General features: G+C 41.8%; 1 protein-coding gene across 1 annotated transcript in view; it reads right to left on the reverse strand.

The window, feature by feature from the left end:
* Positions 1-12,536, reverse strand: part of Fgd4 (FYVE, RhoGEF and PH domain containing 4) — a 111,808-nt gene that overhangs the window by 52,504 nt on the left and 46,768 nt on the right. The window contains exons 5-7 of the mRNA XM_013033410.1: positions 7,093-7,188; positions 5,198-5,201; positions 2,841-2,859 (exon numbers count right to left, since the gene is read on the reverse strand). Coding sequence (XP_012888864.1) covers positions 2,841-2,859; positions 5,198-5,201; positions 7,093-7,188 — 119 coding nt within the window. The remainder of the gene's footprint in view (positions 1-2,840; positions 2,860-5,197; positions 5,202-7,092; positions 7,189-12,536) is intronic.

Genomic DNA, 12,536 nt, shown 5'->3' on the forward strand with positions numbered 1-12,536 from the left:
CATGGGGCCTGAACTCTGGGCCTGGGCGCTGTCCCTCAGCTCTTCAGCTCAAGGCTAGCGCTCTACCACTTGAGCCACAGTGCCACTTCTAGCTTTTTTTTTTGCTTATGTGGTGCTGAGGAATCGAACCCAGGGCCTCATGCATGCAAGGCAAGCACTCTACCACTGAGCCACCTTCCCAGCCCCCCTTCTGAAATTCTTATCTACAGTTAACCACCAAAATGGTAGAAGCAAAGCTATGGCTTGCTTGGTAGAGTGCTAGCCTTGAGCAAAAAAGCTCAGGGGCAGTACCCAGTCCCTTAGTTCAAGCCCCAGAATAGGCACATGCGCGCGCGCACGCACACACACATACACACACACACACATGCATATACATACACATATAAAATGTACATTTATGAACTTCTGGGTGGGGATGGGAGGGAAAAACTGGGAGAGAGAGAGAGGGAAGGGGTGGCACTGTCCAAAAAGAAAGGTACACATAAGCCAGGCACTTGTGGCTCACGCTTGTAATCCTAGCTACTCAAGAGGTTCAGATCTGAGGATCATGGTTCAAAACCAGCCCAGGCAGGAAATTCTGTGATACTTTTATCTCCAATTAAATTCTCAAAAAAGCAGGAAATGGCATTGTGGCTCAAGTGGAGGAGTGTTCGCCTTGAGCAAAAGAGCTCAGGGACAGGGCCCAGGCCCAGAGTTCAAGCCCCAGGATTGGTTGATTTTTTTTTTAAAGAAAGAACTTCTCTCTCTCTCTCTCCCCTCCCACCTCCCCAAGTCCTGGGGGTTGAACTCAGAGCCTAAGTGCCATCCTTGAGCTTTTTTTGCTCAAGGTTAGCACTCTACCATTTGAGCCACAGCGCCACTTCTGGCCTTTTCTGTTTATGTGGTCTGAGGGCTTCTTTCATGCATGCTAGGCAAGCACTCTACCACTAAGTCATACTCCCAGACCCAAACATGTACTCTTTACCTGACTTACGCAAACGTAAACCCCCCTTGTACATCACCTTTATAACAGCAATAAAAAATTTAAAAAGGCACATTTATGAATCTTATCTCAATCTATGAAATCAGAACTTGGGGTAGAGGAGCTACAGAATAGGCATTTTAAAATAGCCCTTTATTTTTATAGCATTAAAGTCTGAAGAGTATACACTGTGTATAGAAACAGAAAGGGGAAAAAAAAAACAAGCAGAAACCAGGTGGCTTATGCCTATAATGTTTCTACTCAGGAAGCTCAGCTATTATATCCAATTAACCAAAAAGCCCAAAGTGGAGATGTGGCTTTAGTGGAAGAGCATCATCCATAGCAGTGTGAGGCTCTGACTTCAGGTCCTAGTACAAGCACCACTGTCCTGCACTCCCTCCAAACGCCCCTCCCCACAAAAAAGTAGAATTTTTTTTGTGTTCTTTTTTTTGTACATTTTTACTGTAACAATACTGTACAGAGGGGTTACAATTACATGAACAAGGTAATGAGTACATTTCTTATCAAGCATTGTTGCCTCCTCCTTTGTTTTCCTCTACCATCCCTTCCCTCCCACCTCCACAAAAAAAGTAGAATTTTAAGCAAGAAAATTCCAAGTTGGGCTGGGAAGGTGGCTCAGTGGTAGAGCGCTTGCCTTGCATGCCTGAGGCCCTGGCTTCGATTCCTCAGCATCACATAAGAAAAAAGAAAAAAGCTGGAAGTGGCACTGTGGCTCAAGTGGTAGAGCTCTAGCCTTTAGCTGAAGAGCTGAGGGACAGCGCCCAGGCCCAGAGTTCAGGCCCCACGACCAGACCCCAACCCCCCCCAAAAAAAGAAAAAAAGAAAATTCCAAGTTGTCAGGAGCCTTAACAACTGTTAGGATTTACAAAGTCACATTATGAAATAATTCTTCAGCTATTTTTCTAAAGACACACCTGTTTAATAGGATCACTAAGCACAACAATATGAAATATCTTAGTATTCTGCAGGAAGTATTTCATTGTAACACTATCCTAAATGCAGTTACTTTGAACTGAACAACAACCAAAAAAAAAAAAAAAAGACTCCATAGAAAAGAGAGACAAGATCTGGGCATCCTACTAACTGTCAGAAAACTTTAGTTTTCATTAGGCCCAGACATTTTTCATTAAAACCAAAGTCCAATTCTTAGGGCAAAATTAAGCTTGTATACCTTGTCTGCAAGTGAAGAAAGGATGAAAACAGGATGTGCTATTCATGTTATACAAAGCAGAAATCTCATTTAAATTCTTACTGAACTTATACCATGATCAGGGCACTGAGGGGTTGATACTGAATGCTTTATTAGGAGATGTGTTTGCATTCAATTCAAGTAAATGATTGAAGGCTTCATCAGGAGAGCACTGAGCAGCACCTACAGTACACAGTTTGGTGGGAAGGAAAGTGAGAAAGACGAGAAAGAAGTTCTGGAACAGGAGGGCAGTGGTGACTGACCATATGTTTAGTAAAAGGAAACAGGTAGGCTTTTTTGGAAAATGAGGTTTTTGTGCACAAGAGTTGTCATCATCTAAGCTACAAGATGAATCTACAGCAATAGGGTTCTAGGAACCTATGGGGAAATTCACTGAGTAGTTGTTATTGTAGATGAGGAAAAAAGTAATCAGGGTGGGCTGGGAAGGTGACTCAGTGGTAGAGTGCTTGCCTTGCATGCATGAGGCCCTGGGTTCAATTTCTCAGCACCACATAAGCAGAAAAAAAGCCACAAGTGGCACTGTGGCTCAAGTGGTAGAGCACTAGTCTTGAGCTGAAGAGGTGAGGGACAGTGCCCAGGCCCAGAGTTTCTCAGGCCCCAGGACAAAAAAAAAAAAAGTAATCAGGGCTCAAAAATTGATATGGAAACTGGAGAAACAATAACTTCCCTTAATAAAGTATAAGATACTAAGTTTATAAATTTAATTATTTGATTTCCCCTAATTGATCTATTGTGTACACCATGAAAATATTACAGATACATAACTTTTGTTTACATAAAAAATGGTGACTCCTCCAAATTCTAGTGTTTTCTGAGAACAAGTGACCTGAAGGGCCTGAGGCCTGTTGATCTGACTCTAGAACTCTCCTTAGCTCTTGTTATTTCCTTATAATGTGGAGAAGATAGATACTGCAAAAGAAGGTAAGTTTTGATAAACAATAAGTAGAGAGTGAAGGAAGGTAACACTGATCAAGATGCCTTGCACTTATAAATTACTATGTTAAATTGAAACCCCTTTGTACAACTACATAAAGATAATTTTAAAGTCTTCAACCCTCCCACACCTAAAACTACCAACATCAGTGCTGATAACTAGTGAGGAATTGCTATGTAATGTGTGTTAGGCTCCATATATTCAACTCATCATTTCTCAGGCAAATAAATACGTATGAGGAAATAAAACCAGGTAGGGTACCAGTGTCTGACACACCTGTAATACTAGCTACTTAGAAGGCTGAGATCTGAGGATCGTAGTTCAAAACCCGCCAGGGCAGACAAACCCATGAGGCTCTTATTTCTAATTAACCAGCATAAAGTCAGAAGTAAAAGTGTGGCTCAAGTCGTAGAATGCAAGCCATGAGCAAAAGTCAAGAGATTGGGAGTTCAAGCTCCAGTCCCTGCTCTCTGTCTGTCTCTGTCTCTCTCTCTCTCTCTCACTGTGCCCCCCACAACCCCCCCCACACATACACACACACAGCCACATTGCCAAGCCTACTGGTGTCACTGATTCTGACCAATCAGATATCAGAATTACTTCCTAGTCTGTGAAAGGCACAAAGTCAGATGGAAACATTGATTTGGATCTAATGATAAAAACAGAGCAGGGGCTGGGAATGTGGCTTAGTGTGTGCTTCCTTAGCATGCATGAAGCCCTGGGTTTGATTCCTCAGTACCGCATAAATAGAAAAAGCTGGAAGTGGTGGTGTGGCTCAAGTGGTAGAGCACTAGCCTTGAGCATGGAGAGGCTCAGGGACAGTGCCCAGGCCCGGCAAAAAATAAAAAATAAAAAACAAAAAACCCCACAACAACAAAACAAAGCACATTAAATGTTTGGACATGTTCTTTATATGGATTCATGTAAACAGCACACAGACATTAGAAGTTTTAGACTGGGGTGGAAGTCTGCACTATGGACACCTGACTCTAGAGGTATCTGTTTGGCTTAATAGTTAAGACAATGTCACTGGGGAAACAGAATGTGAAGGCAAACCTTGTCCCCAAATTTCAGTCTTAGCAACCTCTCTATCAAAAAGTAGACCCAGTTGGGTACTGATGGCTCACACCTGTAATTCTACCTACTTAAGAAGCTCAGACCTGATCATCTTGGTTCAAAGCTGGCTCACGAAGACAAATCCAAAAGATTCTTATCTCTAATTAACTAGCAAATGCAGGAAGTAGAGGTTTGGCTCAAGTGCTAGAGCACCAGCCTTGAGTAGAAAAAGCTAAAGAAGAGTGTAAAGCCAAGTTCAAGCCCAAAACTTGCACAAACAACAACAACAAAATAAAAAAAGCTGTATGAACACAGAATCTGAGGCATTCTAGCCTGGGAATGCTGATCCCCAAGTCTGTCGATATAAAGGTAGTACAGGCTGTGAGGACACAGCCTTCTATGCAGAGACTAAGAGGGGAGTATTCAATGTGGAGAGGTGGGCAATACTCACACAGAGAAATATGCCCACCAGAAGTGAGGAATACTGAGCTGGATGGGTGTGGTGGATCAATGACTGCTAGTCACAAGATGTTTTTGGCTGTGAAATGTGAATTATCAGAAGAGACTATAGAGCCCAAGGCAAAATTTTCTCCTGGCTGTACTGAGCCTGTATACATGTGGATGGCAGATATGAAAGGTTTTAGAGACGTGATTTTTTTTTTCTGGTACTAGTGTTTGAACTCAAGGCTTGAGATCACTCTCTACCACTTAAGCCACAGGTCCATTTGTAGCTTTTTGGTACTTAATTGGAGGTAAGTCTCATGGACATTTCCTGCTCAGGCTGGCTTTGAAACATGATCCTTAGATCTCAGCCTTCTGAGCAGCTAGGATTACAGGTGGGAGTCATCAGTGTCTGGTGAGACCTGACCTGATTTTTAAGGTCAAGTCTGTCAACCTGGGAAAGAAGCTTACTAGTTCTAGGTAGTTGAGCACCTCTGCCAACCAGCTGTTTGGCCAGGTAACTAACCCAAGAAATATGGGCTCCTAGACAGCCAGACTCACAAATAAACAAAACAATACTCACTAAAACAGCTTGGTGGAGACATCAGTGACTACACACTACAGGAGTGACAGCTTTTATTATATTCAATATTCAACTGAATATTGAATATCTAGTAATCCTAGTTACTCAGGAGGCTAAGATCTGCAGATCTTGATTCAAAGTTAGCTTAGGTAGGAAAATCTGAGAGACTCTTTTCTCCAATTAATCAATCAAAAAGCCAGAAGTAGAGCTATGGCTCAAGTGGTAAAGTGCTAGCCTTGAGCAAAAAAAGCTCAGGGGCAGCACCCAGTACCTGAGTTCAAGCCCCAAGGCTAGGACAAAATTATGAGAAAGGCAGGGGTTGGAGGTGTGGCTCAGGTTACCACCTGAGTGGTAAACAATGAGTTATTAAATTCTAGTCTCAGACAAGAAAGAAAGAAAAAAAAAAGAGATGCAAAGATGAAGGAAAACTGATAAAGGAGCAAAAATAATTGCATTCATGGGGCTGGGAAGGTGGCTCAGTGGTAGAGCGCTTGCCTTGCATGCATGAGGCCCTGGGTTCGATTCCTCAGCACCACATAAGCAAAAAGAAAAAAAAAGCCGGAAGTGGCGCTGTGGCTCAAGTGGTAGAGCGCTAGCCTTGAGCTGAAGAGCTGAGGGACAGCGCCCAGGCCCAGAGTTCAGGCCCCACGACTGGACCCCCCCAAAAAAAAATTCAAAAAGATCGGAAATAGTAGCCAAGTTCACTTGACTTAAAAAAATCCAACCTGGAGTCAGGTGCCAGACAGTTAATGCCTATAATCCTAGCTACTCAGGAGGTTCAAAGCCAGCCTACTAGATAAATTTGAGAGATTTTTTTCCCCCCAAGTCTTGGGGCTTGAATTTAAGACCTAGGCTCTATCCCTGAGTCTCTCCATGCTCAAGGTTAGTGCTCTACCACTTGAGTCACAGCACCACTTCTGGCTTTTTCTGTTTATGTGTTTCTGAGGAATTGACCCAGGGCTTCATGCATGCTAGGCAAGCATTCTACCACTAAGCCACATATTCTCTAATTAACCGGCAAGGCTTTGTTGCCCAGGCCTTCCTGCTACCATAAAATTCCAAGTTTCTAGTAGCATAAGGAAGCCAATTCTTGTAACAAACACTCAGAACCTAGCAGTTCTTTCTTTTAACAATGGAAGTCTGAAGTTAGGTGCTGGTGGTTCATGCCAGCAATCCTAGGTACTCAGAAGGCTGAGATTTGAGGATCCCAATTCAAAGCCAGCTTAGGGAAGACAATCTGGACGATTCTTATCTCCAATTAACTAGCAAAAACCCGGAAGTAGAGATGTGGTAGAGTGGTATACTTGAGCAATAAAAGCTAAGCAAGAGGACAAACCCCTGAGTTCAAGCTGTAGTACCAGCCCAAAGGAAGTCTATATTGACAATCTACTAAGGATTATGATTCCTTAGTTTTCAGGAGTTATTATCAGGCCGGGAATGTGGCTTAGTCATAGAGTGTTTGCCTAGCATACATGGCCCTGGGTTCAATTCCTCAGTACCACATAAAAGAAAAAGCCAGAAGTGGCACTATAGTTCAAGTGGTAAAGTGTTAACCTTGAGGAAAAAGAGGCTCAGGGCAGTGCTCAGGCCCTCAGTTCAAACTGCAGGAATGGGATTTCAGTATACAGTTAACAGCTCTCCATTTGGAGGGATGAATTAGAATGTTGAAAGGGGTGACACTGATCAAGGCACACTGTATACATAAACTACTTTGTTGAATGGTAACTCCTTTGTACAACTATTATAGATAATAAAAATATTTTTTAAAAGCCTCTGTATGTGAACTCATACTCAAGGCTCCATCTTGTACAGTCTCTGAAACACTATCATTACAAGGTTAAAAGAAGGCACAATGCCAAACAGAAAATCAGTCTGAAAGGGAAAGCAATTACCTGATCTAATAGGTCCAGTCGGTTCACATAAGCTCTTTCTGTCAACAAAAGTTCATTGGCTATTTTGTGAAGTTTTTGCTCATCTGTCTCCTAGAAATAGAACAGATATTCAAATGTAAATAAAGGAACCTTGGATAATATTTTTAAGTACTATACACTTCATTGGAGAGTTTGACCAAAGCAGTTTCTTAGTCTTTTTCTTTTTCGGTATGCGTGTGTGTGTCTGTGTGTGCGCGCATACACACATGCATGCACTAGCAGTGGAGCTTAAATTTAGTCCAGAATTTAGCATGTGGGGGGGGGGGACGCATATGTGCGTGCATATTAGCACTGGAGCTTAAATTCGGGCTCTCCCTAAGACTTTTTTCATTCAAGGCTAGTATCCTACCGCTTGAGCCACGCTTCCACTTCTGGTTTTTCACTGGTTAACTGGAGATAAAAGTCTCTCAAATTTGTCTGCTGGGCTGGCTTTGAACCTAAGTTCTCAGATTTCAGCATCCTAAGAAGCTAGGATTACAGGCATAAGCTTCCAGTGCTCAGTTCTACAGAACTTTAAAGAATGTTTCTTACTGAGTATAAAAGCAAGTATTAGCTGGACTTGGCAAATATCCTGGCCATATTTTTCAAAATTTAAGGAGGATGGCAGTATTTATTAGCAAAAGCTGTGTTCCATCTTCACAGATGGTCTTCTCCACACCAGGCCCCCGACCTTACCAAAGCCAGCAACAAGATAAGCAAAAATAACCTTGCTGACATAGTTTAGAATGGTTTGCTTATATCTAAGTTTGCAGAAAAAATACTAGGGACTTTGTAGTGAAGATGAGGAAATGCTGAGCTCATAGAGCCTTATTTTAACCTTGTTCAGGTTAATAAAAATAATAATGGTATCGCCACAATGAGAACAGCTAGCACTTACTCAGTGCCTCTTACTTGCTAGGTACTGTTGCAATTATTTTACATAAAATGATTAATCTTAACCAGACCTCTCATCCTAGCTATCAGGAAGCTGAGATCTAAGCATCCCAGTTTTTAACCATCCTGGGCAGACAAAACTGAAAGACTTTTATCTCCAATTAACCAGAAAAAACTAGTCATGGTGGTGTGGTTCAAGTGGTAGAACACCAGCCTTGAGCAAAATAGCCAAGAAACAGACTGAGGCACTGAGTGTAAGCCCCAGTACTGGTACAATAATGGAAACAAGCCAGGCTCCAAGGCTCATGATTGTAATCCTAGCTAATCAGGAGGCTGAGATCTGAAGATCACAGTTCAAAGCCAACCCAAGCAGGAAACTGAGACTCTTATCTCCAATTAACTACCATAAAACCAGAAGTAGCACTGTGGCTCAAGTGATAGAGCACTAGCCTTGAGCCGAAGAGCTCAGGGGCAGTCCCCAGGCCCAGAGTTCAAGCCCTTCAACCTACAAAAAAAAAAAAAAACACACACACACAAAAAACAGAAACAAACAGTAAGTTAATCAAATCCAAGGAGGATACTGTGGAAACCCTGATTTATATACAATTGGACAGAAGCACAATCTGGGGTGACTGGAGAGGCCATCTTGGGGACTGAGGCCTGAACTCCTGAGATCTTACTGGATCTCTAGGTAAACATAATGGAATTAAATTTGAGGACACCCAGCTTGGGCCCCAGCTGCAAGGCTGTCTAGCTGCTTGTTTGTGGTAAAGAAAAGTCCTCTTACACTTTGGGATCACAGAATGATTTGTTGTGAGCATACAGAACAAACTGAGTTTGGGTTGGTCTTTGCGCTAGATGTATGTGTATAAGTAATGAAGTAGTCAATGCTTTACTGTGATCACACCCTCATGCATGCTAGGCAAGTACTTCACCACTGAGCCACACTGCCTCCCCCCCCCACAAGTAGTTTTTAAATCATTGCTACATTGAAGCTCTATCTAGCCTGACTTGTAAGTAGGAAAGTTAAATAAATACCATTTCTTTTTTTTTTGTCAGTCATGGGGCTTGAACTCCAAGCCTGGACACTGTCCCTCGGCTCTTCAGCTCAAGGTGAGTGCTCTACCACTTGAGCCACAGCGCCACTTCTAGTTTTCTGGTGGCTTATTGGAGATAAGAGTCTCCTGGACTTTCCTGCCCATGCTGGCTTTGAACCATGATCCTCAGATCTCAGGTTCCTGAGTAGCTAGGATTACAGGCATGAGCCACTGGTGCCCGGCAATAAATACCATTTCTTAAATATTGCTACTTCAAAATTATATAACCTCTTGTTTGCTCTTCTTTTGTGTGTGTGATATTGGAATTAGAACTCAAGGGCCTTACACTTGCTAGACTACATGTGCTCTACCACATAAGCCACCTCCCTAGCCCCATTTTCTCTTGCTATTTTTCTTTTTCTCTTTTCTTTCCTTTCCTTTTTTTTTTTTTTGGTCAGTTGTGGGACTTGACCTTGGGGCCTAGGTGCTGTTCCTGAGCTTTGAGCCACAGTGCTATTTCTGGTTTTCTGGTGATTAATTGGAGATAATCTCACAGACTTTCCTTCCCAGGTTGGTTTTGAACTGCAGTCCTCAGCTCCCACCTGCACCTGCACCTGCTAATCTTGCTATTTTTCAAATAGAATCTTGCATTAGGCCCAGGCTAATATGGATCACAATCCTACTGTTTATTGCTTCTTGCATGGCTGAGATGATAGGTGTAACCACTGTACCCATCTTTTTATTGTCTGAGAAGGAGAAAAATCAGTCAAATTTCTTTGTCTAAACTGGCCTTGAGGTGCAATCCTCCTAATTTCCAGGCAGCTAGAATTACAGGTTTGAGCCACTGTGTCAGTTGCCCATAGCACATTTTCTAAGAAGTCATTGGGAAACAGTTAATGGTGATGCAATAATGATTTAAATAACAATGTGATTTTCTTCTAGTGAAGTCTAACAAAACAGATTTGACATAGCACAATTATAAATAATTATGGATTATAAATGCTTTTTAATAAATGACTTTATGAAGCATATGTATATGATGACCTATGTAAGTTAGTAGAATTTTCTAGAATCATATGAAATGATCCTTGGATCTAAGAAGTTTCAACTGAAATCTGCTGCCAGTTAATTATTTAAATTTAAAAAACAAACAAACCAACAGTAGCTTTGTATAGATTCATGTACTTCAGTGTTCCAGAAGTCCATTCTCTCATAAAAATTTGAATCAAGGGCTGGGAAGGTGACTCAGTGGTAGAGCACTTGCCTTGCAAGCATGAGGCCCTGGGTTCAATTCCTCAGCACCACATAAGCAAAAAGAAAAAAGCCAGAAGTGGCACTGTGGCTCAAGTGGTAGAATGCTAGCCTTGAGCTGAAGAGCTGAGGGACAGCACCCACGCTCAGAGTTCAGGCCCCACTACCGGAAAAAAAAAATTTGAATCAATTTATGGAAAAAACATTTGCTTCTGTACCACTATCATGAGATGCATCAAAATTGAGGTATGGTGGGGTTTTTTTGTTTGTTTTGGGGCTTTCTGCTGGCACTGGAGCTTGAACTCAGGCCCTTGAGCTCTCCTTTGGCTTTTCCCCTCAAGGCTGGCACTCTACCACTTGAGCCATATGTCCATTTTTTTTTTATGTTGGTTAATTGGCTAAAAGAGTCTCACAGACTTTCCTGCCTGGACTGGCTTTGAACCTCGAATTTCTGATCTCTGCCTTTGAGTTGCTAGGATTTTTTTCTCCTATCTTTTGGTAGTTCAGTCAATGGTACCCTGTCTTCCAAGCCAGGAGATGAACTTGAAAACACCTACACCCAAAAGTCAAGAGTCCTCAGGAATCTCCCTTCCTCATCTCTAACCCTCTATACCTTCTGTGCCCTTGCAACTTGCACCTGGATTGGCACAGCTGCTTCCTGTTCCATCTGCTTCCTATTTTGTTGGAGTCCCTTTTCTAAAACCCACAGATGTGTTATCATTGTCACCTCCATGTGTCAAGGAAATGTTCGGCAGGCAAACAACATTAAGCATATAGAAAGTTTGTATTCACATGGGAAAAATTTTGTGTTGAATACAACCAAACAGGATATGGAGTGAACATCTATTATGCTAGTGAGTATGTTTTTTCAAGTAATGGCTCAGAAAAATAAGCAGGAATGCTAAAGACCTAAGCAATTCTCTCTTGGAAGTGGAATTGTGCTTTTTAACCTTTTTGTGCTTTGTTACATTTTCTTGTTTTTCAGTGAGGCAATCAAGGACATTATGGAGGAGCTGTATCATCATTTCTGTATGACATGGTAAATTCTGGTGGGATCATAAATACTTTTTTGTGTGTGTATCTGAGTGTTGGTACTGTACTTAAACTTAGGGCCCCATGCTCTCACTTGACTTTTTCTGCTCAAGTCTGGAGGACCTAAGTGCTGAGATTTTATAGCCTTAAAATTCAGTGTAACTGGACTTTCCTGCCCTGGCTTTGAACAGTGATCCTCAGATCTCAGCCTCCTGAGTAGTAGGATTACAGGTGTAAGCCACCAAGCCCCTCGCTCATAAAAGTATTCTAGACTCATTAATGAATGCAATTACTGATTAAAGCATCCCTCCCAAAAAATCAGAGATACAGTTTAATAGCTGAAATTGCTTAAGTCAGTTCTCACTGACCATTCAATGATGTATTTAATATTTGTCTATATTCCCGAATGACATTTTCAAGTCTGTTTTCTGTTCCTGGGAAGCATCTGGGAAATGTCTATTAAGTTCTCTATTAGATGAGGTGGAATTTATTTATGACTATTCTGACATCACTATCTAATGACAAGAAAACTTTTTTTCAGGGGTCATAAAGTACTCAAAATATTTAATTATTCCATAAATGTTGAACACATAAGTTTAAGACTCAGCAGGTCACCTGGAGACTGTACCAGCAAGAGAATGTAACAGCATGGAAAGTTTATCACTGAAAAGGGCTTGGGGACCATGCAGAGTTTATATGTCTTTCAATAAAATACTGTTCAAGGTCACACTGCCAGCTTACAGCAGGAGCATGGGGACTTCCTGGCCCACATTGCATTACTGAACATGTTATTTTTCATCACAGTAAAATATTCCTGACAAAATATACCACCTTAACACTATTAACATTTGTGCATTATAAAACAAGAAAAAGAAATGTATCATAAAAGAAGAAGCTGGGCACTGATGGCACAATGCCTGTAATCCTAAGTACTCAAGAGGCTAACATCTGAGGTTCTTGGTTTAAAGCCAGCCCTCGGCAGAAAAAATCCATGATATAATTATTTCCATTTAACCAACAAAAAGCCAGAAGTGGAATTGTAATTCAAGTGGTAAATGACCACCCTTGAGTGGAAAAAGCCAAGCATGAATCCTTGAGTGCAAGCCTCAGTAACAGCAAGGAAGGAAGGAAGGAAGGAAGGAAGGAAGGAAGGAAGGAAGGAAGGAAGGAAGGAAGGAAGGATGGAAGGAAGGAAGGGAGGGAGGG

The sequence above is a fragment of the Dipodomys ordii genome, unplaced genomic scaffold (assembly GCF_000151885.1).
Source record: "Dipodomys ordii isolate 6190 unplaced genomic scaffold, Dord_2.0 Scaffold167, whole genome shotgun sequence".
In the NCBI taxonomy this organism is placed as follows: domain Eukaryota; kingdom Metazoa; phylum Chordata; class Mammalia; order Rodentia; family Heteromyidae; genus Dipodomys; species Dipodomys ordii.